The sequence below is a fragment of the Perca fluviatilis genome, chromosome 14 (assembly GCF_010015445.1).
Source record: "Perca fluviatilis chromosome 14, GENO_Pfluv_1.0, whole genome shotgun sequence".
NCBI classification, from domain to species: Eukaryota; Metazoa; Chordata; class Actinopteri; order Perciformes; family Percidae; genus Perca; species Perca fluviatilis.
In genome coordinates, this window is record NC_053125.1 from 1625314 (window position 1) to 1649432 (window position 24119).

Sequence of the window (24119 nt, forward strand, 5' to 3'; positions counted from 1 at the left end):
ACATCTTTCGGTTTAAGCAGTGGTTAAAGGGTAACTACGATTTTTGTCAACCTGGACCCTATGTTCCCATGTTTTTGTGTCTAAGTGACAACAAGCTACAATGTAAGTTAATAGGACAATTGATCAGTTTGTATTTACCTTCACAAAAGTGCTTGTTACTCTGCTGCCGACTGCAGCGATCTCTCTTAATACAGGACCAATGTCAAAGATTGTTGTTCCCATCAGTCACTTAGACACAACACATAGGAACATAGGGTCCAGGTTGGAAAAAACAGTAGTTACCATTTAAATTTGGAACTGTAGTTGGATTCAAAACCAAATTTCCCATAAGATTCCAATTAAAAACTATTCCAGTGGAATCGTAACTTTTGAAACGATTCCAAGTTGGAACCGGTTCTTCATGCCCAATCCTAATTTTTAGTCGCTGGGACCAAACACTGATTCGGCTAACTCTGAAAACGGCCGGATTTTAGCTTCAGCTTCCAACTCTGGAAAGCATTTTTATACAGAGTGAGGTAAGCTACGAAGGGATTATTTCACGGTCAGTATTGAGAGTAGGAAAACTTATAGCAACCAATAACTGTTTTTTTTTTAATAACATCACAATTAGCTGACCCCTTAGTCCATTAGTAACTCAGTATGCTAAATAATTGGAGTAATTTGTAGTCATTTCCGCTTTCATGCTGGATGAGTTAGTATCAAGAGACTATTCAGCTGATCTCTAGCGCCACCGTATGCACAGTCCGATACACATGGTGGAAAGGTACATAAAGCAAGCACTCCACTTTAAAAGAAGCAAATCCTTAGTTCTTGTACACAACTATTTCACAGTCCTATATGATGGGTTTTAGCAATGGAGCGTTATTTCCACAGTGAAAAATACCGATCTAATATCAAAAAGATGTATCAAAACTCCTACTCTCTACACGTAGCTATAAAAACCGGAGCATTGTGACAACGTGCATGTAGTGCATGTTTAACCATCCTCTGCAACAACAAGTCACACAGTGTTATATACAGGGCATTTCACATATTAGTGCCTTGAAAAGAAGGTGCTGGTTCAGTGGACAAAATGGTGCCGGTGATCGACGTGGTCCTCTGAACGCTCCGCTGACGATGTGTTCAAGGAGGCGCATTCAAAGACCCGGAGCTGACAATACAAAATGAGACAAAATCAAATGAACATTATTTGGATTTTTATGCCATCCTGATCTACACCGGATTTAAATTTCATTAACGAAAGGCAGCGGTGGAAGAAGTATTCGGATCCTTTACTTAGCTTAAAGTATATACCACACTTTAAAAATACTCTGTTACAAGTAAAATTCCTTCTTTAAAAATGTTACTTAACCCTCATGCCCTCTTTGGTCATTTTTGTACATTTTTCTCAAGTTTTTTTTTTCATTTTGTGATCATTTTTGCTGTGTTACTTCTTATGGCATGAAATTTTGTAGGAATCCTTCTTTTCAGTCAAATTTTTTAAATCCAGTGTTTTTTACTCTTACATGTCTTTTATACTTAAATGATTCATTTTGTACCCTCTGGACACCTTCGAGGCAAAAATGTCCACGCACACAAAAACTGTTATTAAATCATCATATATCAATATTTTTTTCTGCTTTTTTTTCATGAATCACTTAAACAACTTCTTACCTAATCAAAACCACCAAACATTCAATCATTTTCAGGATTTTAACCCTTTAAATGCCAGTTTATGTATTTGAAGTATGTCATTTTTATAAAAAAAAACACAAAAATGATTTTTTCCCTATAATGAATAATATGTAGATGGAGCTTTGGTGGTGATTAGAGGCTTGGATATGCCAAAGATAAGCAACAAAACTGATTTGATTGCATTAGTATTTTTATGTAATTCCAGATACTCCCTCTGGACACCTTCGAGGCTAAAATGGCCCCATTGACTTCCATTATAACCACATGTTTTGATCTCACTGCCTTTACAGTATAAAACCATGCATTCTGTAATGTCAGCATTTCATTTGGAAGAAAACTAGTCATATAACATTTTACAGTATTTCACCAGATTCAACCATTTTGCCCTTGTAGGCCGATGCATGAAATTATAGTTATATTATGGAGCTCTGTGTGTGTGTGTGTGTGTGTATGTGTGTGTATATGTGTGTGTGTATGTGTGTGTGTGTGTATATTTTTTTTTTTGTGTGTGTGTGTGTGTGTGTGTGTGTGTGTGTGTGTGTGTGTGTGTGTGTGTGTGTGTGTGTGTGTGTGTGTGTGTGTGTGTGTGTATATATGTATATTTGTGTGTGTCTGTGGGTTTGTGTAAATCTGGGTGAAAAAAGGGCTTCTTTTGAAGGATGCATTTCATGTGTCTTTGAAGACGTGCTTGAATAAAAACATTGTCTCCTGCTTTAGTTGTAAACAGAAACAACTATTAGTGTGTTTATGCACCTGGCTCTAGAGAAGGAGACAGACCTGGAGCAAAGAGAAGGAGCCTTTATCTTCCAGCCAACTGCAGGACTCATCTGAAGATGACACAAGTTTCTGGAGTCTGACAAAATGGTCACTGGTGTCCTCCAACTCTGTGAGTGCCTCTAACCCTTCCTCTGAAAGTGGAGAGGACACTGAAGATCCTCTCCATCCTAACATTGAATGGACAGTGAAGAATTGGCAAGTCTGGTCTCCATCTAATACAGAGACGCTGCGCAATATTCAAGCACCGACCGGCATGATGCCAGAGCCCAGGAGATATGCCATATCAAGAATCCATGATGTGGCATCCTCTTTCGACCTTTTCTTCACTCTTGACTTGATCCAGCTGATTCAGGAAATGACAAACCTACACGGGAGGTGTTCAATCTCAGGATGGAGTGATGTGGATGCTCAAGAGATTTTAACATACATGGGACTTCACACTTGGCTGGTGTGTACCGGTCCAAAGGGGAATCCACCCGGAGCCTGTGGGATGTCCATAGTGGGAGACCAGTCTTCAGGGCCACCATGTCCCACAAACCATTTGAAATGATAAGCGCCAGTTTACAGCACATGCAGGAGACAATGTTTTTATTCAAGCACGTCTTCAAAGACACATGAAATGCATCCTTCAAAAGATGCCTTTTTTCAGCCCTAAAGTGATCATTGCTTGCTTACAGGTTTACGCAAACTCTCTCACTCACACACACACACACACACACACACACACACACACACACACACACACACACACACACACACACACACACACACACACACACACACACACACACACACACACACACACACACACACACACACACACAGCTCCATAATATAACTATAATTTCATGCATCGGCCTACAAGGGCAAAATGGTTGAATCTGGTGAAATACTGTAAAAATGTTAAATATGACTAGTTTTCTTCCAAATGAAATGCTGATATTACAGAATGCATGGTTTTATACTGTAAAGGCAGTGAGATCAAAACATGTGGTTATAATGGAAGTCAATGGGGCCATTTTTGCCTCGCGGTGTCCAAAGGGGTATCTGGAATTACATAAAAAATACTAATGCAATCAAATACGCTTTTGTTTTATCTTTGACATATCCAAGCCTCTAATCCCCAACCAACCCACATTCCTCTGATTTATTTTATGGAAAATAATTAATGTTTTGTTGGGTTTTTTCAAAATAATTGTTACTTCAAAGATTTAAAACTGGCATTTAAAGGGTTAAAATCCAGAAAATTATTAAATTTTTGGTAGTTTTGAGCAATTTACAAGTTGTTTAAGTGATTTATGAAAAAAGCAGAAAAAAATATTGATATATGATGATTTAATATCAGTTTTTGAGACATGTACATTTTTGCCTCGAAGGTGTCCAAAAAGGAGTATCTGGAACTATGTAAAAATACTAAAGCAATCAAATTAATTTTGTTGCTTATCTTTGACATATCCAAGCCTCTAATCACCACCAAAGCCCCATCTAGATATTATTCATTATATGGAAAAAAATATTTTTGTGGTTTTTTGTAATAAAAAATGAAATACTTCAAATACATAAACTGGCATTTAAAGGGTTAAAATCCTGAAAATGATTGAATGTTTGGTAGTTTTGATTAGGTTAGAAGTTGTTTAAGTGATTTATAAAAAAAAAGCAGAAAAGAATATTGATATATGATGATTTAATAACAGTTTTTGTGTGCGTGGACATTTTTGCCTCGAAGGTGTCGAGAGTAAGTTTTTTTAAGGAGGGCATGAGGGTTAAGTAAAAGTATATAGGTATCGTCAGGAAAATGTACTTAAAGTATTAAAAGTAAAATAACTCAATGCAGAACAATCCCCCCATTGTAGAAAGAGTAAAGGATCCAACCAGTGTGTTTAATGGTCTCATCATCTCAGCTGGACTTGTAGCCGTTATATTGTTGGCTAGTTTACTTTAGAATCAAACATCAGATTTTATAACTTTAACTACATGTGTTTTGTCAGATGAATGTAGTGGAGTAAAAAGTACAACATTTCTTTCTGAAATGTAGTGGAGTAGAAGAGTAAAGTACATGTACCTCAACATTTGGACTTAAAGGGTAAGTACTGTTTTTTTTTCAACCTGGACCCTATGTTCCTATGTGTTGTGTCTAAGTGACTGATGGGAACACCAATCTTTGACATTGGTCCTGTATTAAGAGAGATCGAAACAAGCTACAATGTAAGTTAATAGGACAATTGTCCAGCTTGTATTTACCTTCACAAAAGTGCTCGTTATGCCGCTGACATACTTTATTATTATTAAATATTTGATTATTATTCTAAATGTCTGACAACATTATGGAAAGGATCCCTTCAGAGATAGACGTTTAAAACCTCCTTGAGACCTTTCTGTTTAACCAGAAACTCTGAAGTCGCTAGCGCTATAAACCCACCAGACTCCTTCTCATATAAATCGGTAAACTATGTGTTTATTTCAACCAAAACTAGAGTTGTGATGGTTGGAAAAGTGGAAAGACGACCCAAAACGGCTTTTCATAGTTTTATTTTGTTTCTGTCGACTTTGAGTGAAGTGTGTTTTACGATGCTAAAATGACTGATTATTTACAGGGAGTCTGGTTGGTTTAGCGAACGCAAGTTCGCGGATGTTTTTATGTTTAAAAAAAGGATCTTACTCTTTAACACAAAGGTCGACCTCCTTAGAAATCCTTTCCATAATGTTGTCAGACACTTAGAATATTAATCTGAGCCTGGCAGCGGCAAAACAAACACTTTTGTTAAGGTAAAACACGCTGGACAATTGCCCTATTAACTTACATTGTAGCTTGTTTCTCTGCTGCCGACTGCAGCGATCTCGCTTAATACTGGACCAATGTCAAAGATTGTTGTTCCCATCAGTCACTTAGACACAGACACATAGTTACCCTTTAAGTACAGTACTTGAGTAAATGTACTTAGTTACATTCCACCACTGAAAAAAGGTTACCTGTTAGGATTGAAATGCTGCTTCAGCATCAGGTGAAGAAACTAGAAAAGAGGAGATAGAAAGCTAAATTCATTAGAAAGCCTTGAAACCATCTGCTTATTAACAAAGCTCCAACACCCCCGTGTCATTGGTACAATTTCTAATAAAAGTTGAGGACAGAGAAGTTAAGGGTTAGGTTTGGAATGCTTGGAAAAACAGTGTTCTGCAAAGGATCAACGGTCTAAACTAAAGGCTGGAGAGAGAAGATTTAGGATTACATGTTGAGGCGGAGAAAAGACAAAGAGAAAAATGTCTTTTAGTTGGACAACGTGACAGTGGAAGGAAAGGTCAGGGAAGAAAGACAGGATTGTTGTGTCAGTGACACGACTCCAAGGCTTATAAATGCGGACCAGCCCAACTCTACAGCTCAGCAGGAACATGTCGGAGCATCAGCAATGTGCAGTTGCTTTAAAGAATCAAATGTATTTTAATAGCTTTTCACTAGGTTCATGCCATCAGCACTACCTTAATTTCCCAAAGGTCTAGATTTATGTAAATGTGTTCTTAAGAGTTTCTTCTGTTTACGGATCAGCTAGAAATGTATTGGAATTGGCCATTCTCTGCACCAAAGTGTCCTGCTGTGTCTGTTTATGAGTTTAGAGCTTTCAGGGAATAAATGTGTATTCCAACGGTGAAAAGAAGACTTTGTCTGACTCTTTGTCTGCGTGTTCCATGTTGGCCGGTACTGAATTTACTACTCCGGACCTCACAAAGACTGTATTAAATGGCGCCACCTTATTAACAATGCCAATGTTTCTAGCAGTAGATCAAATAGTTTTATAGTAAATAAACCTGGTAGCTGCATCTGCATGCTGATATTTCACCAAGTGAATATCTTTCTTTTTGGTCTGTCAAGTTTGCTTTTTTACAGTTCTGGAAATCCAGAAACATCTTTTGGTTTAAGTAGTGGTTAAAGGGTAACTACCATTTTTTTTTTTCTCAACCTGGACCCTATTTTCCTATGTTTTTGTGTCTAAGTGACTGATGGGAACAACGATCTTTGACACTGGTGCAGTATTAAGTGAGATCGCTGCAGTCGGCAGCGGAGAAACAAGCTATAATGTAAATTAATAGGACAATTGTCCAGCTTGTATTTACCTTCACAAAAGTGCTCATTTTGCCACTGACCGACTCAGATTATTATTGTAAGTGTCTGACAACATTATGGAAAGGATCCCTTCAGAGATAGACCTTTAAAACCTCTTTGAGACCTTTATGTTTAACCAGAAACAGCTCTGAAGTCGCTAGCGCTGAACCCACCAGACTCCATTTAAAAAAGCAATACTTTTAGCGTGTATAGAGCCAACATATTTTCACATGTAAATCGGTAAACTATGTGTTTATTTCAACCAAAACTGTTGTGATGGTTGGAAAAGTGGAAAGACGACCCAAAGCAGCTTTTCATAGTTTTATTTTGTTTGTTTAAAAAAAGGATCTTACTCTTTAACAGAAAGGTCAACCTATTTAAAAATCCTTTCCATAATGTTGTCAGACACTTATAATAATAATAATAATAATAATAATAATAATAATAATAATAATAATAATAATCTGAGTCTGTCAGCAGCTAAACAAGCACTTTAGTGAAGGTAAATATACAAGCTTGATAATTGCCCTATTAACTTACATTGTAGCTTGTTTCTCTGCTGCCGACTGCAGCGATCTTGCTTAATACTGGACTAATGTCAAAGATTGTTGTTCCCATCAGTCACTCAGACACAAACACATAGGAACATCCAGGTTGGAAAAAATGGTAGTTACCCTTTAAAAAGGGATTGGCTGCCACCACAAAAGGTCAGTGCAGCTCAGTCAGAATGTAGACTACAGTATGGGGGGGAAAAGAACTTCTTAAAGGGGTGATAGAATGATTATATAGGGTATTTCACACTGTTCCTTATGGTCTCCTAATGGGGTATGTAACATTGGTTGGGCTGAAAATGGCCTGGTTGATATTTTACTGGCCCTTATGCATCCCTGTGTTTTGGCCCTATTTGTAACAAGAGCTTTTCTTCCAAATATGGTATGGTCATGAATATTTAGATGAGCTGCGCGCTGATTGGTTGAGCGACTTGCCATACCCGACATTAGAGACGCCGCACTGATTGGTTGACGAATCCCCAATACACATACATTAGAGAAGCGACAGAATCTCATATTCCAGACACTGCAATGTTTCATTACCAAATTCACTTCTGAGACTTTTTTAAGCGAGAAATCAACTATATAAAGCTGAAATATGGGCCGTTTTACAAAAATTGATGGCTAATTGCAAATTTGGTAAGACGTGTCGGACTTTAGGAGCTCCACACAGTCTGACGAGAAAGCGGCAGCCTGCTGGGCTCCATACCCAGCGCAAAGTCACCCTTTGTGGATATTGCACTACGGGGCTCCGCGGCCAGCTGCCGGCATAACTAATATATTTACGGTTTGAATTTCGTCACGCCACTTATAGAACATCATTCCCCAATGTCTTATAAAGCTAACGGGTTGTCCGATTTGATTTTAAGGGCATTTTTACGGACGCTGGTATGCTCTTTTGTAGAACGAGCAGCTGCTTGCTATATGTCCCATTCATTACAATGGGAAATACCGCAGCTAGCTAGCTACACTTTGCCATAACTAAATTATATTTACAGTTTGAATTTCTCACGCCACTTATACAACATCATTCCCCAATGTCTTATAAAGCTAACCGTTGTGTCCGATTTGATTTTAAGGCATTTTTATGAACGCATGCCGTTTTTGTAGGTGGAGCAGCTGCTTGCTATATGTCCCATTCATTACAATGGGGAAATATCGCAGCTTGCTCACTTTCGCATAACTAAAGTATATTTACAGTTTGAATTTCGTTCACGGCATGAATATTACAGGTTCCTCAAGGTCTTACAAAGCTTAGCTAACACTTGTCCGATTTCGGATTTCAATTGAATGTATTTTTGTGAATGTCAGAGTTAGAGGGAGGCTAGCTAGCTCTCATTGATGGACTCCATCTCACCGCGGCTCTATCAATGAGACTCGCAGCCAAAGAGGTGTTTATTTCCCGATTGTTTGTTTAAATAACTCAACACACATACCCATTATAAGATTAACTGGAACCTGCGGGCTGGCGGTAAAAGATTGGCGGGGCTAACGCTTCGCTGACACTGCGGTCAGGCGCGCATGTAGCAACCCAGGCAGCACCAACACCGGCACTAAACTCCGACACACAGTCGGAGAAAATTTGCAAATAGCCATCTATTTTCGTAAAGCGGCCCATATTTGAGCTTTATATGGTTGATTTCTCGCATAAAAAAGTTTCAGAAGTGAATTTTGTAATGGAATAACAGAGATCTGCGTGACCTAGCTAGATTCAGAAAACTACCTAATCTCAGGTCAGTTGTGTAGCCTATGTAAATGTTGGGGCGTGACCGTTCTCTTAATACACCCATGGGCTGACAAAGGTTCAGGTTTTTGGGAGGTTGACGTCAACTTCCAGCTTTGTTGGGATTCGCCCGTTTTCAGCGGCAGTTTCAAAATATGAGATTTTCATAGTAAAGGGGTGTCAATGGGATTTTGAGCTTCTATGTATGTCCTATTTACCCACCGAACTGTCGTTATTCAACTATGACAGGGTAAAATCGGTTTTGCATTCTATCACCCCTTTAAAAACTTTCATGTCAAAATTTGTCAACCTCATGTTTATTGTGACACGCCGTCAGCAGAAGCACAAACTGTCAGTGCTACACCGTATTGCTTCTAAATAACCATGAACTTAAGGGACACACACAGCAGCATCTTCACACAGGATACAAAACAAACTACTACTTCCTTTTCATCGACATGTGTCAACGGTCCAGAAAAGCAGCTACTTCTGCCTGTAGAGCGCCTCTGGCGTGTGCTACAGCACAAACGTCACTTGTCACAGCCAGTGTGTGTTGCACATAAGTTCACTGCAATAACTGTGAAAAATGACATTGCATAGAATTTTTTACGTAAACGAATAACATACTGCTAACTAGCTAGCTAACACTGCCAATTATTAAAATAACAGGACATGCTGCATGGAGAGCAGAGGAAGCAATTTGTGTTTTTTCTGAACCTCTAGTATGGAGTGTGGAGTGGGCCACTGGAGGAATTGTAGACTTTTTTTAGTGTTTAATTTTGTCCAGGGTGTGATTTGCTGGTGGGGGGGATGCGTGGGATTATTGATAATCAAATTATAGTTAAGTTGTGAAAAGTCCACAGAACATCACTGTCACGCTAGTAAACACTAATAACACGTTACACTTGGCAGCAGGTAACGTTAGCCTACCGTTAGCTAGTAAACACTAATAACACGTTACACTTGGCAGCAGGTAACGTTAGCCTACCGTTAGCTAGTAAACACTAATAACACGTTACACTTGGCAGCAGGTAACGTTGGCCTACCATTAGCTAGTAAACACTAATAACACGTTACACTTGGCAGCAGGTAACGTTAGCCTACCGTTATCAAGTAAACACTAATAACACGTTACACTTGGCAGCTGGTAATGTTAGCCTACTGTTAGCTAGTAAACACTAATAACACGTTACAGTTGGCAGCAGGTAATGTTAGCCAACCGTTAGCTACAGTATTAACTGGATTAAACACGGTTAAAATGCTGACAGCTAAACGGTGTAAAAGTGTGTCTCTATTTCACTTTAGAGGATTCCAACAGCGGGACGTCCAACAGTCTGCTGCTAAAGCTAAGAGCTAAAAGACACAAACTAGCACTATGGTCACTGCTGTTGTCAGAAAAACTACACAGACGGGAATAAAGGTTGCGTTTACGTAAAACTGGTGAACATAGAGGTGCATTCAAAGTTATTGTAAAACGCCCTTTTCTCATCTGAAGTAAGTAATTATTGTTTAAAGTTATTATTACATTTTTAATAATCATTTAAAGTCCCCCCTTTTTTTGTGCTGATCTGAAAATGGATCCAATTTGTGACTCAAAACTGTTAGCCCAAACCGTGAGTTTTGTGATCCGTTGCACCCTTTTTTGAGAGGGAAATTATATTGCAAGCCATTATGTCATTGTTTCATTATTAAAATATGTGGTATAGTTACGTAAGAAATGAATTGCTCCAACTATAGGCAGTTTAAAGCATGGCAACCGTATTGTCAATTTCGGCAACCAAAAGCTGATGCCTTTTAAAAAGTCAGCGTTGAGCCCTGTATGTGATTAGTTAATTAATGATTAGTTATGGAGAGGAATGTGGTTATATTTGATACAAAAGCTGGACAGTGGGGCATGTTGATATTTTTTCTGATAACTTTATTGGTTGAATTTCTGCAGTTACACCCATCAGTGCAGCATGGGGTCACCACTGTGGAGGCAATGCTTCTCAGGAAGTGGGAATGTTATATGCCCGTTTTAAATTAATCGATTAATTAATTGATACAATTAAAAACTGACTCCAGTGGCTCACTTTTGCCTCCATAATATACTGTAAAGGGTCGAATAAATACCTAGCAGCTCCAGGTTTACAGATTCAGACCTTAAATGGAACACAACACAACACCAAACAGATCATCTACCCAAGACACAACAATGACCAAATGGATCCATCACACCCACCGGCTACAAACACACACAGCGCATGTGTTTCTGTGTCTCATGAGTAGTAAGCCGATGCTTTCTTGCTGGAGTGTGGTGGGAGGCGACGCATGGAGAGAGGAGGGGGCACCCTGACGAAGCATGGAGGAGGAAGAATGAGGTGAGTTTTGGCATCGTGATGGTAAAGCTTAGTAACCTAACATCTTTTTCTGCATATTGAAAAAAAAAAGATGTTTGATCAAAAGCTTATATTATGTTCTTTAGATATGTTATCTCTGCTTTTGTCGTTTATGAAAGAAGGCTTATTTCAAGGGTCACTAGAGCCTCTGTGCCAAAATTGCATACTTTCCATTTCTTGATTATATTCTAATATGTAGTTTTAATTTACATTTTCAACCTACACCATTGTGCAGCTTGCTGAGCCCCTGAAGTCCCAAAAGATTACATATCTTTATATCTTGTGCGCACAGGCTCAGGATCTTGAGCAAACAGGATATATCAATCTTGGGCTAACAAAATAATAACTGGCACGCACAAGATATGGATCTTGTGTGAAGATCCATATCTTGTGCGTGCCAGTTATTATTTTGTGATGATAATTTGGGCACAAAACCGAAAAAATATCTTTCATCACTCGAGGGGCTCTGTACTTTTCAGACCTATATAAATACTTTGCATCAAGCATTCTTCTTAGAGACGAAATATAATTTAGACTATTGTTTTTGGCTGATTATGAAAAGTTTGAGTTAAGAAAGGACTTTGATGTCTCTCGGGGAGGTGAGTAACAAACAATAGTCGTGTTTCTATTTCATTGTTAAAGGTTAACTATTGTTTTTTTCAACCTGGACCCTATGTTCCTATGTTTTTGTGTCTAAAGCCACGTTCACACTGCAAGTCTTAATGCCTAATTCGGATTTTTTACTCAAATCCGATTTTTTTGTTTGGTTGTTCACATGACCTTATAAAAAGGTGGCCTATATCAGATTCCAGTGTGAACTGTTTGCGGTTTCAAACTGACCCGCATGCACAAAAGAACAATAACAATGACATCAGACGCAGCACGCTGTTGCACTAAAGTTAGGGAGGGTATGGAGGTCAGCATTTTCGCTTTTATTTAAAAATGTTTGTGTAATGGCAGCCATAACATTAATGAGCAGGTGCTGAGGAGGAGAAGAATGAAGAGAAGGAGAGACAAATTGGCTATTTTGGCCTTTTGCGGGGTTATGGCTGCAAATTCACTACAGAGGTCTGCGTGACCGGATGACCGATTTGCACGTCAGGACCGCTACAGGCCTCCACCAGAGTTTCCTCTGGCTTTGCCCTACCCAGGCATAGTTCACCATCTTTCGGGTCCTGTCGCACGCGCTCACACTCCACCTCCACGACGGTGCGGGCGAGACTTGTATTTACCTTCACAAAAGTGCTCATTTTGCCACCGACAGGCTCAGATTAATATTCTACGTGTCTGACAACATTATGGAAAGGATCCCTTCAGATATAGACCTTTAAAACCATTTTGAGACCTTTCTGTTTAACCAGAAACAGCTCTGAAGTCGCTAGCACTGAACCCACCAGACTCTTTTATAAAAAAAAAAAAAACTATACTTTTAGCGTGTACAGAGCAAACATATTTTCACATGTAAACCGGTAAACTATGTGTTTATTTCAACCAAAACTAGAGCTGGGATGGTTGGAAAAGTGGAAAGACGACCCAAAAACGTCTTTTCATGGTTTTATTTAGTTTCTGTCGACTCTGAATAAAGTGTGTTTCACAATGCTAAATTTACTGTTTATTTACATGGAGTCTGGTGAGTTTAGCAAACACAATTCCAAGGATGTTTTAAGGTTTAAAAAAGGATCTTACTCTTTAACAGAAAGGTCGACCTCCTTAGAAATCCTTTCCATAATGTTGTCAGACACTTAGAATATTAATCTGAGTCTGTCAGCGGCAAAACAAGCACTTTTGTGAATGTAAATACAAGCTAACTTACATTGTAGCTTGTTTCTCTGCTGCCGACTGCAGCGATCTCTCTTAATACTGGACCACTGTCAAAGATTGTTGTTCCCATCAGTCATTAGACACAAACACATAGGAACATAGGATCCAGGTTGAAAAAAACGGTAGTTACCACCCTTTCATCAAATTTTGAGCAACCTTTCAAATGTTGCAAATAAATGTGAATGAGGCAGGATTCCATCAGCTGGTTTGGTGCGGATGAACTGGGCTACAGTGTAGTTGGGTCAGTAGATGGCTGTAATCCGCCAGTAAACAGAGTAAAAGAAGTAGAGGTTTCTAACTGGAAACAAAACAAGTTGCTTATGACCAATCGAACTACGCGAGAGAAACATGGAGAGAGGTCTTCAGGAATTTGTTTTAAGTCGCCTAGTTTTGGCCATGTTTCATGCTGTCCGGAGACAAAGTCAAATTAATATAATATCTGGGAAGAAGCCGGCGGTGGAAACAGCTGATCAGTCCTGCGAGTTCATTTTCTCTGCGGCAGAACTTATCCAGGAAAGGCGTTTCCATATCCCGTTTAGAGCATCAACTCGTTTTCCACAAAGGCAAAAGGAAGTTTTATGGAATCCTGCCGTTTCCATCGAGCTTTTTTTAATGCCATAATTCAAAATGTGCATACAAACGCGTGAATGGAAACACAGCTAATGCCAAAATACTTTACATTATCCAGAGCACTGCTTACTGTAACTAGGGTCTACTAGGCCTACTTTGAATTGGAACTATTTTATTTATTTATTTATTTTTTTAACAAATCTAAAATATGGCCAGCATTTCTACTATGCCAAAGAGCTGAAATGCCTCATGTTGTGAAATGGAAAAGTAGAAACAAATGGGTGCAAATCAAGAGAAGTGTACTTCACAAAAACAGTGCTGTCTGCATGAGGACAGATGAGACACTGAACTCAAGTATAAGAAATGTAGATCATTTTCTCACCAGCTCGCCTGCACAGCTTCGATGTCACTCACTAAGTTTTGGGCCAAACAAATCCCAAAAATCTGTGGATGAAAGAAAATATTGGCAACATTAGACTACATTAAAGAAGAAAAACATGGAATGATGCTTTTTAGCGTTTTGTTTAGGAACATTCTAAAGGTGAAGTATATGAACTGACCTGCAGTAGTGCAACTCCAATAAAGATCCCGGCCACCAAGGTGAGGTTGTCCTGCAGCCACTTCTCAAACTGCGGCACGCAGCCCTTCACGTTGATGTAGTCCTTCTGCTCCGAGTCCTGAAGGGATCAACACAACCTCCTGTCATCGTCTTTACGTTTTGACTCAAGATTCCTTTATTTGTCATTTTTATGCACCACATAAAACAATGTCCACTAGTCAATAAATAAGTCAGTGCAAGACAGAAGACTTTAAAATGATAAGCTCATAAATAAAAACACTTAAAGCTATAGTGCGTAGTTTCTGTCGCCCCCGTGGGGAATTCTAAGTAATGACAAGAAACACTGTTGGCACATGATACAAGCCTTCCGTGATCTCATTTGGCAACGGCTTGAATGTAACTGACGTCTATTAATATCAAAAAGTTACGCACTTAAGGTTTAATAAATAAACTAAGATAACTCTTAAAGAAGAACTAATTAAATCAACTTAGATAATGCTAAAATAGAATGAAATTTGTACTTTAAAATGAACTGTACTCAATGTACTCAAAAAAAAAAAAAAAAAACTCATTCAGTCTAAACGAAAACTTAAATAACAATGAATGGAAAAATAGTAAAATAAAAAAAGATACCAGTTTCATGTCTGTGCGTCCAATGCAGAGATAGCTCCACTATGTGTCCTAGTTTAGCACAAAGACTGGAAGCTTACCTTGTGTTAAAAAAAAAAAAAAAACTGCCTTCCAACTTAGATAAACTCCGTCGTAGTCTTTTATTTGCATCTTTTTTACCAGACGTTGTAAAAGACAGCAAAAAAAAGAAAAAGAGAACATTTTCCAAATTGGCTGAATGTTACTCTCCCTGGGAGAAAAAAATCAAATGTTACTTACTGGTTTAGCTCGAATGTCATATCCACACTGAGTGTTTATTACATCCTCCTAGAGACAGAAAGAATACCATATTTAAAATCAGCGTAATGATGTAAGCAACTTTTTATGTACAACTGAACAAGACTCAGAGGCCCTATATCTCGCACCCAGCGCAGCGCAGCGCAGCGCAGCGCAAAGCCCGACCCAAGTGTCTTTGATAGTTTAAGACCGACGCAGTTGTCAGTCTCCCGTCCAGCGCACATGACGTTTAAATAACAAATGCACCTGCGCCTGTCAGTGGCTAATTGGGCGTGCTGGTCTTACAGGGAGGTGTGTTCAGGTGCATTCTGGGAGTATTGCTATTGTCTCAAGTTAATAACGCAGCATTTCATTATTTTAACAGCAAATTAGTAAAATGGTCCTAGGCTCGTGCACAGCGCACACACACTATGCTTGTTACACACACAGGGCTGCGCAGCAGCACACACACACACATGCAGAAGATTACGAATAAAAATACGAAGCAGTAAATCCTCCATCATAACAGCAACGCTCCAAGGTCCAAACGCGCCTGGCTTTTAAAAGGGAATGGGAGATGATCTCTGATTGGTTGATTTCATGTTACGCTCAAAACACACCTCTGATTAATGAAGACACTAAGTACAACCCTTTTGAAACCATGTGCCCGGCACACAGACCCTTTTTTTCGCCATCAAACTAGCAAAAGTGGATTTGTACACGCCCTAAACACACCTCTGCTCACATCGTTAAAATAGGGCCCAGAGTCTACAGCAGACTGTGATCCACAGCAGTGTTTCTAATGTCAGCATGCTCACTATATCTGCATTTAACAATGGGTTAAATAAAAAAAAAAAAAAAAAGCAAAGTCAGAATTAGCCAGGCATTGTGTGCTACCTCAGGTGTGACAGTGTTCTCTGAGTGTGTTCCCTGAGCCCCTGCTGTTCTGGCCCTGGAGCACGTGTGCGTGGAGAACTCTGTAAATGTGAACGTGCATGCGGTGAGGGACTCCTACCGCTGGGTCCTTGGTGCAGCAGGAGAAGGGAACTCCACACTTTTCCCGACTGGGATTCCCATCAGTACAGTTAAAATAGATGTTCAGGTTCCAGTCGTCTGCCCCAAACGCACCACAGCACTCCCACTGAAGTCACACGGAGAGGACACAAATGTGTAAGTTTCCTATTGTTGGAATTCCAGATTTTTCTCAATTTGTAGACAGAAATGATAAAAGACCTTTTTGAGAAGTACAGTTTCAGACCCATCACAAGTGGACCTGATTAGTTCCTTCCCTTTACTTTACTCAATCAGAACAGCTGGTGGCTTTTCAAGGGCAACACCTATACATATCAGATTGACCTTATTTAAATTAGAGGAGCTGCTGTTGTTGATCTCACAGGGTCAGTCTCGGTTATGTGCCTGTAAGGATCCATCCTGCAGTCACAGGCCAACAAAGGTTTTGCAAAAAAAACCTGTCTGTGAATCCTCATTCATCATGATGCTATGATTGCAAAAAACTAAAGCAAGGATCTACTTTAAACATAGCAACTGGAACGTCCAGGGTCTGTTCCATAAGTAAGAAAACCTCATTCAAAAATCACATTCACCTCTGTAATACCAACATAATAATAATATGCTATGCAGTTCACTCCTTTTGAATAGTCAGGACTGAAGTTGTAAAAACATGTGATATAGTTTATTAGCAGTGGTGAAAGATGTACTCAGATGTTTGTGTGACTATGTGGAACTTTTGAATTTTTCTGAAGCTTATTTTTCATACAATGGTCTTAAATGACCTGTAACAGCAAATGAGACTAACAGTGAAAAGAACGCTTTTTTTTTTTTTTAGCTTAGACCGGTTTTAGCCGGATATTTCAGATCGTCCTAATTGTATTCTAATGTTATCTTAATGTTATGTTCTACAGTTATCGGCTGTAGTTATGGCTGATACTGGGGCATGGCCATCACAGGAAAGAAGGAAATTAAACAAAGAACAACTAAAAGCTGATGATAACACTTGTCAATCTCGGCCGGCCTTTCAAACAGATGGAGACATTTACAGGATTGTAAATGGTTCCAAACCCACCCCGAATTGGCCCTCAGGTATGTAATATGTCTATTTTATTCATAAAATTACTTTAGATTGCGCGATGTGGTTGTAGTGAGTAGCCAACATTAAATTACGTCCCCCTTCCATTTAGTGAAGACGTTTTATTCCTTTTACTTCGTGTTTGTGTTGGTCTACTATTTTCTTTTCCCTTGTCCCCCTGTTCCTGTGTAAAGCGTCCGTGGGTTTCATGAAATGTGCTATATGAATCTAAGTTATCATTACGTTGGTTGCTACAACAATCTCTTAATGCTTTGGCTCTTGACACAGTGACAGTGATACCTGGTTTATCTCACGAGACATTTACAAACGTACCCATTTAGAGACTAGGGATGTAACAATGCATCGCCAATCAGTTAAAAATCAATATACTGTATATGTGTAAACATTACAACCGGTTGAGATAAAAAAATAAAAATAAAAAAAAAGAAGAATCGCGATGCAATTTAAACGGCCAGGGGGCGTAATCTACTTTTGATGTCACTTCTTTGACTTCAGACGTCACTACGTCTTCTGAGTTCTCTATCGTATGAAGACTATCTCTTCACCGTTACATATTATATATATGTACGGGAATGATTCCCCTGAGGTCAGGTACGTGGATACTTCTTTAAGACACACCGGCTTGCCTGGCCACGCCCTACAAAGCACCTGTGCTGGCGTGGAATCACTATGGAATCACGATAGTGTGATCGGAACCGTCTCCGAGCGGCCTACGGCTGGAGAACTCAGAGAACCAAGGTTACAACATAACCAAGCATTTATTTATTTGAAGATATTTTTTGATTTATTTATTAGGGGTGGGGGGAAAAATCAATACAGCATAGTATCGCAATATTTTCCACAGCAATACTGTATCGATACACAGACGCCAAGTATCGATCTTTTATTATATATGTGTTGGTCAGTTTGTCTGCTTGACAATCTGATTTTGCAGCAATACAATTGAAGTGAGATGAACAAACAGAGAAATGTATCTTTTTAGATAAAACAGATGTTGACAAAGTTTCCTTTTGGGGGCAAAAAGGTAATGAATTGCAATATATCGCAGAATATTGCAATATGTTTAAAATCGCAATAATATCGTATCGTGACATAAGTATTGTGATGATATTGTATCGTGAGGCCTCTGGTGATTCCCACCCCTATTATTTAGTTATTTGGATGTGGGATTTGTTTTAAAAATCGATTTATATTTTTTTTTATTTAAGATAGGATATCTTCAGCTCATTCTGTTAAAAAAGCAAAAAAACTCTTAGAAAATAGAAAATCGTATCGTGAACTTAAAATCGTGAACCCTGAGTTGAGTGGATCGTTACATCCCAGAGTAGAGAAACAGGTAAAAGGCCTCCAATCAAAACTTCACTAGAGAAGTATGGAGTAGAAGCATACCCCAATCAGACAGAGCGTGTTTTAGCAGCCAGGGGCAGCTTTTTGTAATCATTTGCCCCTGCGTGTTTTGATTGTATTTAGTATTTCATGCAGTCATTTCAATTATGAAATCTGTGAACTGCAAATTAACATTTGACAAATCTTAATTAAGGTCCACTCGATGCATCTCAATGTCTTGTTCAGCCAATTGCAAATTCCATACGCTGAGGAAGACTGAAATTTGGTTGGAAAGCTCTGGATAAAGCTAGTGGAATTTGTTTCAATATTTTTTGACTTACATATTCCTGAGTGAAGTCGATGAGGTTCTGTAGATCGATGTCGTCGCGGTACGCCCGGATGTTATTGTTGATGAACAGGTTGAGCTGGTCTTTAATCCAGTCCTTAAAGACAAATGCCAGGATTCCCGTTGTCAGCTCCAAGAAAAAGATGATTCCCAGAAACACGGAGAACTACAGCAGGAGGACAGAAAGCGGTGAACATGATTTCCCCCATCATTCATCGCTGCAGTGTGCAAATCGGAGGTCTTATCATGAAACGTACAAACTTTAGTAGAAACGTGTTCTCTCGCAGTGCACCAATGCATCCTGCAAAGCCCAGAATGAACATGACCCCCCCGACCACCATGAAGAGCCAGACTGGGTCCAGGCCCCCCAGGTCTGTGATGGACGAGATGTTGGACAGGACTCCCTGGAGGGGAGAGACAGAGGACAACACACACACTCTCAGCCAGGCAGCTGCGTCTCTTTCGGGGCAGGATGTGTTTGCCAAAAGGGTCGCAGTGACACACGAGACGGGACTCGAGTCAACTCAGAGGAGAAATAATGCTTCTGCAGCCACAAAGACAGATGGTTTAGCCTTTAATATGGCGTACTTTGAGTAATTACATTTTTAGACCTATTTGTAAGTAGAATACTACACAAGACACCTGGGAATATGAACTGATTCAGGGAGATGTTTTGGATAGATTTCTTATTCAGCCTCATCAACCGTATGTTCGAAAAGCTACAAAAAGTTGAGTGTGCACCACATTGACTGCTGCTGTATAAGGACGCGGCTGGCCGTGCAGGGAGGTGGTCGGGGAGGAAGGGTGGGCGTTAAGTGTTTTAGTCCAAACCACAATCTTTTCCTAAATTTAACTAGTCGTTTTGGTACCTAAACTTAACTTTCGTCAACTAATAACGCTCACTTTTTCTTGCCTAAACTTAACCGTAATCTCCGCCCAAAAACCCCCCCCCCCCCCCCCCCCCCCCCCCCCCCCACCCCCCCTTTTTAAAAAACCAACCACCCCTGAAATGAGACGGAGCACCATGACCGGCAGCTCGCGGTGCTCTGTAACTGGCTTACAGTCACCTGTTGTTGGGTAACTGAACCACCAACTACCGCTGACCTGGCTGAGCACCACGCGGTACACCGTAGCTGGCAACACCAAGCTCTGTAGCGGCTTAAACAGCCAGCAACTACCGCTCTGTAGCACAGAGCTCTGTAGCCGATGTCACGTGACCAGTCGGAAGGTCTCCTAGTTTTCGTATAATATCATTCGTTTTAGTGTGCATAACTTTTCGTACGATATCACACAAACCCGTTCATGATGATGCGTTGTCTTATTTCTATCACCCTGGGTTATATTAGTAAATATAGAGTAAACTCAGTTTGTTGCTGAGTTTGTCTGTCTGCTGTTAGCGTGAAGTGGGTTTATCAGAGCTTGTTTGATTGAAACCGATGCCTACTGCTGGCAGAAACCAGGTTGCAGAGGTAATGAATTGGTTGCAGGTCATAAAACCGAAGCAATGTGCTGAAAGAGGCTATAAAGCTCTGCCATCTGATCCATTGTTTACACAATTATTGATTAGTGCAGCTTTCATTTGCATCAAGTAGTAGCACGAAAACAACATATGATCAAACTGGCCTTTGGTTGAAAAAAAATCATCTCTGAATTTTTGTTTTTAAAAAGGAATGAAATCAATTGTATTACAACACTATATCTCTATTTTGCATAATCATTAATAATAACTCTGTCTCTTCTTACCTTCTCACTCCATGCCCACAGTCCAATTCCAACTAAGGCCATGCCCAGGAGCTGCAATACACCACAGTCATGTTAATCACTGGAAAGATGTGTCGATGCAACATGACATGGTGGCAGTCTGACACATTGTTATTTATAAACATACAAATTGATTTCCTCTGAGGCCACTGATGTGGGATCAGTTTGCATGGTTCTGCTCTGAGCTCAGCCTTCTTTATCTCATACGCTCTTCCTTTCTATCCCAGTATATCATAGCTCTGTTGTATAGTTTTCATAGTAGGTTTACCCTTACAACAAAGTCACAGATGCTAATTTAGAACAAGGGGTCTTTGGAGGATTGTTTTCCTCCATGACATCACACCTTTATTACATCAGACCTGTAGACTGTAAAAACAGTGGACATAGCACTGGTGACGTCACCTGTTGGTTTGTGGACTGCCTTTTTTGAAGGCAGGAATTTCCATTTCGAGAGGATGATGAGGCAAAGCCAGTGTTGTTTATGGTTTCAATGGCGCTGAGCTAAGCTAAACGCTAAAGGGATAAAGTCGCAGATTTTAAACTCTTCTAAAGCGAGTTATCCAGTGGAGTTCTGCTGGCGGGTAAACGCAGACCTCGGGGTAATGGTGCTGTTCATCTGCATGTATGGCAGTACTCAGTGCTGGTTGAAAATCGGCAGACTTCCCCTCAAATTACTAGCTAACACTAGCTAACGCTAGCTAGTGCCCTATATTTAGATAAATATATATTTAGATAAATATAGGGCACTTACGCTAGCTAGCTAGCTAGCTTGGTTGGCAGAATGCTTCTAGGTGACCAAAAAGTTCCACTTAACTTTGATGACGTGAAAACACACAGTGGAGAGGCTCAAAGTTTAAAAAGGTGAAAACATGGACAACACCCAAAAACAAGTTCAGGTCTATTTTAATGAACAGTGTTAGCACAGTTAGCATTGCTAAGCCTCTGTCCTGATTGACAGGTCGGCGTGTAGCAACGCCCTAAAGCACCCCCTGCTTTATCGTCTATTTCGAAAATAAATGGGACCATCATTTACAAAATGAACATCATGCTGTATTGACCAAGACTTGAAACGAGTGATTGAGACCATAAACTCATTATGGGAATGTTAACTGAGCTAATAAATCAAGGAAGAAGTAGCGTCTTTTTCTCATAGACTTCTATAGAAACAGACTATTTTTTGGAACCAGTGGAGTCGCCCCCTGTTGGAAATGAGATAGAATGCAGCTTTAAGGCACTTCAGCATAGGCTTCACTTTTTACACCCAGAAGTTGCCGCTTGGTTACACCTGAAACTTGCATTTCACACATGAAACATTTTTCTATGTGCACTTATTTTTTTACTTTTACTTTTAATATATAAAGAATATTAGCATTAAAAAAAACCTTCCCAAACACATTTTCATATCAGATATGGGGGTATGAATTTTTATTTGTTTTGTATAATAGTCGTTATCACTTTGTGTTGTATTGTGAATTGTTTTACTGTCATGGCAGTGTTCCAAGAAGACGTATGCAATGTGTGGAACCTTGCAAAAGAATTTCTCAGTGCATATAATTATGAATGATGAGCTTGACTTAAAGCCACAACAGTCAATCGATAATTGACAGTAACTTATTGGCAACTATTCTGACAATCGATTAATCATATAAGCATTTTTTTTACGTAACATGCCCTTTTTTCAGCAGTGTATGGACCAAGACAAGCAACGCTCTGTCAGTTTAGTATTTTCCTGACCTTGAAATTCTCTTGGCCTATCTCTGTGGTATTTTGGTGCCCTGCACAGAGCACATAGGTTACATGAATATTTGGATTTAAGTATATTTGGAAAATAGCTTTATTTATGCAAAATATGAATAAAATTGGCAAACATTTTACTTTTTATGAAACAATTGGTAGACTAACTGATTAGTCGTTGGACAGATAATTCATCTGTCACACTTCTGATTATCACTTCATAATTTCAATTCATAAGATTTCAGTCCTAGTTGATTTAGAATGTGGGATTTTGGCCATAGTTCCTTCTTGTGGAGAAAAACATTAATATAGCATTGTTTTCTGGGAATGTTGAATAGCGTTAGTTAGTTTTAATATGAATAGATAGTGACTTAACAGACATTTATTTAAACGAAAATCTTCAAGATTACAGCTTTGAATTAGCCTAAATAAAAATACAAAATAAATAGCTGTAAATATTTAGTGCTTTCCTTTGTTTTGTGTTATTGTAAATTTACTTTCTGAGTTTGTAATTGCATTAGGTACATGCTTAAGATGAATTGGTAATGAAAATACCTGATAGCAGCTTGCGGCCTCAATTTACATGCAGAAATAGAGCTGCAAAGATTAAATCGATAATTGTCAACTAATAAATGAATCGCCTTTTTGTTATTTGAGCCATTCTTTAAGATTCCTGCTTGATAAATGTGAATATTTTATAGTTTCTTCTCTCCTCTGGGACAGTAAACTGAGCATCTTTGAGTTGTGGACAGAACAAGACATTTGAGGACATCGTCTTGGGCTCTGGGAAACACTGATCCACATTTTCTGACATTTTATAGAACAGCTAAAGAAAATAATCCACAGAATAATCAGCTATGAAAATAATCGTTAGTTGCAGCTCTATGCAGATGATATTTACTTGAACATCAAACACTGTGGTAATACTGTTCCAGCTCACTCGGATTATATATGTGCTGTCAACAACAGCACTCTAGTGCATATTTGACATGAGTGACATCACTTCTTAAAACATAGTAGGCTACGTCATCAAGTCCAAATATATTCTGACGTGTGACGTACACATGTATTGCGCTTTGTCCCGCTGTCAGTGCATGTGTATATGAATGATAAGCCAGCAGCCTGCCACTGAGGCGCTGAGCTGTCATTAGTTCACTACAGAAAGCCGATTAGCTCTCTGCTGTGAACTGCCCAGCAGCTTTACAGTATAGGCCTACATTACTAGACGAATATAACCACAGTAATGCATTGATATGACTCTGAATAGAACACTTGAATGACAACGGTACAATGGTAAGATGCGATGGTGATTGGGCCTTCCTCCCTATTGGCCAGTGGACATGATAATAACCCAACTGTAGCCGAGCGTTACTTGAGAGAGGCGTAGAATAAAGCAATAAACCTTCTCACCCAAAACAGGATGTTGAACCCAAAAATGAAGTATTTGATGCAGCAGCTGACTTCGTTGCCTTTGTAATGATTCCCCGACATGTTTGAGCATCATCGGCGCGGTGTCTGCGTGAGGGAAAAAACACGGCCTGCTTCACAGGCTTTGTGTGCGGCGGGGTGGAACAGGTTCAGCGCTCCGAGGATGCATTTCACTTGGTCCGCTTCTAATGTTCTCCCAGCCGCTTCAGATCCACGTCGGGACCATGCTGGGGAAGCAGTTCAGGACGCGCTCATACACGTAGCATAGAAGATATAAAGCGGGCTTAAACGCAGTAAACCGCAGAATAAAAACGATCCTCTGTGTTGTGGGCAAATTGCGCCTACAGGAGGCGGTACCGCTGCTGCTGCTGGTCGGCAATGAT

The 24119-nt window shown here is 39.5% G+C and overlaps 1 protein-coding gene across 2 annotated transcripts; it reads right to left on the reverse strand.

Annotated features, from left to right (window-relative positions):
- Nucleotides 1-577: 577 nt before the first annotated feature.
- On the reverse strand, nucleotides 578-24119 carry tspan5a (tetraspanin 5a). 2 transcript variants are annotated; one of them, XM_039823147.1, is made up of 11 exons: nucleotides 23719-24119; nucleotides 20557-20607; nucleotides 19071-19217; nucleotides 18809-18979; nucleotides 16050-16175; nucleotides 15038-15085; nucleotides 14151-14267; nucleotides 13973-14034; nucleotides 11043-11152; nucleotides 5422-5462; nucleotides 578-1150 (listed from the first exon to the last, which is right to left on the reverse strand). In XM_039823147.1, exons 1-9 carry the CDS (start codon nucleotides 23797-23799, stop codon nucleotides 11080-11082), a joined length of 876 nt encoding a protein of 291 aa, XP_039679081.1. In that variant the 5' UTR covers nucleotides 23800-24119; the 3' UTR covers nucleotides 578-1150; nucleotides 5422-5462; nucleotides 11043-11079. The 2 variants fall into 2 exon arrangements, with proteins under 2 accessions (XP_039679081.1, XP_039679082.1); XM_039823148.1 differs by lacking the exon at nucleotides 11043-11152.

Excerpts from the sequence above, each read along its gene's own strand:
- tspan5a (XM_039823147.1), bottom strand. The coding sequence starts at position 23,799 with ATGTCGGGGAATCATTACAAAGGCAACGAAGTCAGCTGCTGCATCAAA. Across the intron at positions 18,980-19,070 it reads ACACGTTTCTACTAAAGTTT|TTCTCCGTGTTTCTGGGAAT; the intron begins GTACGTTTCATG and ends CTCCTGCTGTAG. Across the intron at positions 14,035-14,150 it reads TTGGAGTTGCACTACTGCAG|ATTTTTGGGATTTGTTTGGC; the intron begins GTCAGTTCATAT and ends TTTCATCCACAG.